This window comes from Lactuca virosa, chromosome 9, assembly GCF_052849685.1.
Source record: "Lactuca virosa cultivar CGN04683 chromosome 9, Lactuca_virosa_CGN04683_v6, whole genome shotgun sequence".
In the NCBI taxonomy this organism is placed as follows: domain Eukaryota; kingdom Viridiplantae; phylum Streptophyta; class Magnoliopsida; order Asterales; family Asteraceae; genus Lactuca; species Lactuca virosa.
The window spans coordinates 302926005-302931625 of record NC_136434.1 but is presented as its reverse complement, the minus strand read 5'-3'; the positions used below and the strand labels follow the sequence as shown (position 1 = coordinate 302931625).

Here is a 5621-nt window from a genome sequence, read left to right as displayed (position 1 = left end):
TATTTTTTTTCATTTTCTCTCCTGAAAAACTACATAATCAATCAAATTCCGGGAGGCTTCATAAAGTGCTTCTTTAGGAGTTAAACTTCCATTTGTTCATATTTCAAATTTTTATAAATACACGTTGAAAGATCCGTTTGTACAATGGTACCGACCTCTATATTTTTCTACGACCCGTCGCAATGCGCGGTGGGCAAACTAAAAGTATTTATACAACATATGTCATTAGCAGGGTTTTACTATCTTAAGCCACTAATATGCGTTTTTATTCCTTGAACAATTTTTTTGAGGGTTTCACTATTGTACACTGATATACGTATGACACTACAATAAACTGTGATATGTTATACCGATTTAATTAATTCTCATTCCTAATACGTAATAAAAACACATAAAAAACCGCAGCAAAGCGCGGACTCAAATACTAGTAAAATATAAAAAGAAACCAAATTTGTAAATTAGTCCAATAATTTTCTTCAAGTTAGATGATGGGCCGAAAGAGCCCACACTCGACATGAATTTGTGGAGACCGTCGGAAAAAATCCGAACCGTTGCTCATTGCAGTTGCTATGTAGAAGAAATTGACTGAAACGTAATGTCGGGAGAATAAAATTGCAAAACAGATCAGAACAAATCGCAACTCAAGGAAGAGCAGTCGGAGAGAAATGGGGACGACGACGGCACTGGCGCCGGGGCTGTCAAGAAAGCTGAAGAAGGTATTGGAAACTCGCACCGACAATCCAGATCTGCTGGCATCACTTAATACACTCTCCACTTTCTATAACGATAATACCGCTCCGGCTCGCCGTAACCTCCGATCAACTATCGAGAAACGTTCTCTCACCATTAACCATGACTTCCTCCTTGCTTCCGATGCCGCCCAGCAGGTTTGCGCATTACTTTCTGTTTCTCTATCAATCATGGAATCAATCGATCAATGTCATGTGTTAATTCTTTTATTTTACGGTTTTAGGCTTTGGATCGGGTGGAGGAAGAGGTTAATTCCCTAGCTGAATGCTGTGACAAGTGAGATATTCTATTCATCTTTCTGCTCTTCAAACAATTTTAAATCATTTCGATACCATTTCCTATCCTAAATTGAGCCACCGGTCGTTCAAAAAAAGTCTAAATTGAGCTACAATTCAATGATCAAACACACCACCTTGTAGTTTTAATTCTCGTGAAATCTAGATAAAATTGGAAAGAAGATCTGTTAGGAAATTAACAAGTACCCCTATAGTGCTGAATGCAACATCTTTCACAATTTAGTAGTCTTTGAAATAAACGAAATTCATCTTAAGGCAATAATAAATCGTGTTTTAAACCTTGCAGAATTGCTAAATCCTTGAATAACTGTAATGCTACTACTGGAGATATTATCACTACCACAGAAAGACTCAAACAGGAACTTGAAATCACCACTCAGAGGCAAGAGATTGCATCATGCTTCCTTCGAGATTATCAACTTTCCAGTGAAGAGGTGATAGTTTTTCATGCTGATATATTCTGATTCAACTGTCATTGAATTGCAAACTGAGTAGAATGTGATTGTAATTACTTCTGTAGATAAATGCACTGAGGGAGGAAGAATTGAATGAGAACTTTTTCAAGGCCTTGAGCCATGTACAAACCATCCATGGAAATTGCAAAGTCCTTCTCAGGACCCATCATCAGGTAACTCTTCTGCATAGCTCCCCCATAGACAGGGAGGCCTTCTTTGCTACTTGAAAAGATTTTTTTGGATGAATTTTATATTCTGTATCAAATATGAAGGGTATATAGAGTGGGTGATTTGATCAAATAGTTTAGTTCTTATATATGAGAACCAAAGTTTCTGTGCTATGATTATTTTCTGCAGATATGCCAATAAAACTGGAACAAAGATTAAGGCCCTTAGTTGTTCAATGCAAATTATGCAAACTTACGCCTGAAATTGATAAGATATATGATAAACATTATGACAATAATAGTCAGAATAGCAAATATAACATAAGAAACACATGAATTGCAAGAAACAGAGTCTGAGAAATGCTATTACTGTTGTTATCCTTTATGTTGAATCATTGATAAGACCTGTTAAGCTACATAAGTCAGATTTAGATTATGAAATATTTGGACTCATACAAATTCTTGATGCTTTTTGAGCTATTTCAAAGCTTCTTACCCCTACCTACCCTTTTGGTTATTTTCAATTCTCATTTTTTACTGTTGACAGCGTGCAGGTTTGGAGCTGATGGATATGATGGCTGTCTATCAAGAAGGTGCCTATGAACGCCTGTGCAGGTGAAACAATTCCCAAACTTGTGGGATTCTTTTTGGTTATCTTCTTTTTGTTGACTGACTGTTTGACTTTTATTATTCATTCAGATGGGTTCAGACAGAGTGCAGGAGATTGGGGGACACTGATAATCCTGAAGTAAGTGAGCTTCTGAAAATGGCAGTTCGTTCTCTCAAAGAAAGACCTGTACTTTTCAAGTATTGTGCTGAAGAGGTAATTTCCCTTTAAATATTTTTCTCTAAATGCAAAAAAAATAAATCACATGTATTTTGAATATGTAATGGGTAACCTGCTATAATGAGTAGATTTTAACCTACAATGCCCTAATAAGACAAAATGGAAGTACAATTCTATAATAAAATTTGGATACTATTTCTGGCATATTAGGCCCATGGTATTTTGAATACAACTACATATATATTATTATAAAGAGATTTAGGTAAGACATGTTCAAAATACAATGGGCTAAATGCAAGTAATAGTAATGTATTTTATATCTGAAAATCTACTCATTATAAGCAAATGAGGTAACAGGTTTAAACTAAGAAGAAATGAATAAAAAAAGGGTATACTTGTAATTGTAGGTAGCAAATATGAGGCACAATGCACTATTTAGGAGATTTATCAGTGCTCTTACACGTGGTGGGCCTGGTGGCATGCCCAGGCCCATTGAAGTTCATGCCCATGATCCGCTTCGTTATGTAGGTGACATGCTCGGCTGGCTGCATCAGGTATGATATTAGTTTTCAGTATAAACAAACACAAGGGTAAAATGGTCATTTATTTATTTAACTTTTTTTTTTTTTCTGTCAAGTGCAGGCCCTTGCATCCGAAAGAGAACTTGTATTTGTGTTGCTTGATCCAGATGCAGTAGTGGATACTGGACCAACAGCCCGTAAATTCTCCACAAACACCTCAAGCTCAGAGATTAATAATAATAATAATAATAATCAGGAAACGGAAAAGGAAAAGTCAGAAACAGATTTGACCTTTGTTTTGGATAGAATCTTTGAAGGTGTTTGTAGACCTTTTAAAGTCAGAGTTGAACAAGTGTTGCAGTCTCAACCTAATCTTATAATCTCATATAAGCTTAGCAACACCCTTGAGTTCTACAGCCACACTGTAATTTCAATTCTTAATCTTTTTATTCTTTTTTTGTTTTTTCACAATTGTTGTGTGTGTAAGCGATTTTCACAATTATAGGTGTCAGATCTGTTAGGGAGAGAAACAGCACTTTGCAATACACTGTGGGGTCTAAAGGAAGCTGCTCAGAAGACATTTTTTGAGATTTTGAAAGTTAGAGGGGAGAAGCTACTGAGATATCCACCTCTGGTTGCTGTTGATCTTTCCCCACCACCAGCAGTAAGAGAAGGAGTCACTTTGCTGCTTGAATTAATCACAATTCATGACAGCATGATGGTTCCTGCTTCAGGGATTAAGCCCCTCTTTGATCCGGTTATATCCGCTTTGCTTGATCCCATAATTCAGGTAACACTTTCTCTCTCTCTCTCTCATCCCAATTAATCTTAGTTTACTTGGGTTTTTGATGCCTCAGTTTATTCATCTAGATTTGTGAGCAAGCAATGGAAGCTCACAAGTCAAAAGGATCCATCGACTCATCTAGAAGAAACAGAACCAGGTCTGACGTGGCCCAATCGCGAAGATCATCTGTCGATGCTATTTTGACACCCACCCAAGTAGCTCCATCTAAGGTAGGTGTATGTGTGTGTGTGTGTGTTTCTCTTCTTTCTTTTATTTTTGTATATAGACCTAAATGAAGAAATTGCAATGTAGAGCAATGAAACAGCATCAAAGATTTTCATCATCAACTGCTTATGTGCAATCCAACAACCATTACTAAAACACCAAGTTGCAGCATCTGGATACGTGAAAAAACTCGGAGCAATGATCGATAGCCACATGTCCAGCCTTGTGGAAAAGGAAGTGAAGGCTATTTTAACAAAATGTGGTCTCTCAAACAAAATGCCACTCTTCCTTGACACATCTGAGTCAGCATCAGCGTTATCTGAGATGGAAGAAACATCTCCAGCAGCTCTATCTGAGTGTCTCAAAGCCTTTTTTGGCTTGATTTTGGGCAGCGACACCTCCCTGCCCGAATTTGAAGAGATGCAACTGCCACATCTGCGGTCAGAAGCTTCCGTCCAGGTGGCGAGATCGCTGGCGGAAGGTTATGAGGTTATTTATAAGGCGATATTGGATCCTAAGAATGGGTATCTGGATCCTAAGTCCTTGGCTAGGCACCCGCCCGATCAGATCCGGACCATTTTGGGAATTTGATAATTTCACATAGATATTATTATTATTTTTTTTGGAAAAGTGGAATACAATATTTTCTTTTGCTTTAAGTATCATATTTGTTAAAAGTATTGACAAATGGGATACCAATATCTAAATAGCGCGTCTGGACATGCCTTGTCTATGCAATGTAATACTTAAAGTTGAATTTGATCTAACTGCATATCTTGTCATATTTTTGCCACACATCGCAACAGAATGAGGAATTAGAAGGTGAAGGATTTAAGGTTCAACCTATTTAATCCATTTAATAAATAAGTCGGACTAAGATTGAAATTTCGAACCTGATTTTAACGCGTCAGCCCATTTAGATATCATAATTGTTTTATTTTATGTTTATTTATTATGGATATTAAATATTTCTTTATTATTTTATATTTAAAAAGTACAAAATCAAAAAACTATAATAGAAAAAAAAAAAATGACAAAACTAGCCATACTTGTTAATTACTTTTCAGTTAGTAGCTAAAATTTTGTAATTGGTAAAAAATAGCCAACAAACTGTAGCCCATCTAAGATGCCTACGGTTTCGAGTAAGTCTACGGTTTCATCTCGCATTATAAAAAAAATCATTTCTTTTCAACAAAACAGTAAGTGATTTACTCATTTACGGTGTGCTCTTAATAAAACTAATGTTTGGTGTTTGGATGAACATAAGAAGAACCCCGTACCTACTGTTTCCTTCAAATAACTTACTGTTTCGTATTTTTGGATTCAATTATTTTTTCGATCAAACTACGGAATCATCCCAAATAACATACCAAATAATAAAACTATTACTATACATGTTAGAAACAAAAAAATAAAATAAATAAATAAAGACAAAATTTCATAACTGTTCCTGTTGTTTGCAAAATATTGCATTCTGTGGACTTTTGTGAAAAATGTCAATTCACTGGTTCCTATGGTTTCAAAAAATGCATTAATGGTCCTTCTGGTGTTAATTTTAACTTTTGAGTATTTAGTTTTTTTATAAATGACCAAAATGCCCTTGGACAAATTCTAAAAATTATGTATACCTCAAGGA

The 5621-nt window shown here is 35.8% G+C and overlaps 1 protein-coding gene across 1 annotated transcript; it reads left to right on the top strand.

The window, feature by feature from the left end:
• Positions 1-512: 512 nt before the first annotated feature.
• On the top strand, positions 513-4769 carry LOC145137603 (oligomeric golgi complex subunit). The gene is made up of 11 exons (XM_079071730.1): positions 513-887; positions 974-1026; positions 1333-1480; positions 1567-1674; positions 2216-2283; positions 2368-2491; positions 2863-3009; positions 3098-3400; positions 3482-3766; positions 3847-3990; positions 4073-4769. The coding sequence occupies exons 1-11, from the start codon at positions 666-668 to the stop codon at positions 4574-4576; spliced, it is 2106 nt and encodes a 701-aa protein (XP_078927856.1). The 5' UTR covers positions 513-665; the 3' UTR covers positions 4577-4769.
• The last annotated feature ends 852 nt before the right edge of the window (positions 4770-5621 follow it).

Coding starts and splice junctions, on each gene's coding strand:
- LOC145137603 (XM_079071730.1), top strand. CDS start 666: ATGGGGACGACGACGGCACTGGCGCCGGGGCTGTCAAGAAAGCTGAAG. Junction 1,481..1,566: donor ATCAACTTTCCAGTGAAGAG/GTGATAGTTTTT, acceptor TTACTTCTGTAG/ATAAATGCACTGAGGGAGGA. Junction 2,284..2,367: donor GCCTATGAACGCCTGTGCAG/GTGAAACAATTC, acceptor TTATTCATTCAG/ATGGGTTCAGACAGAGTGCA.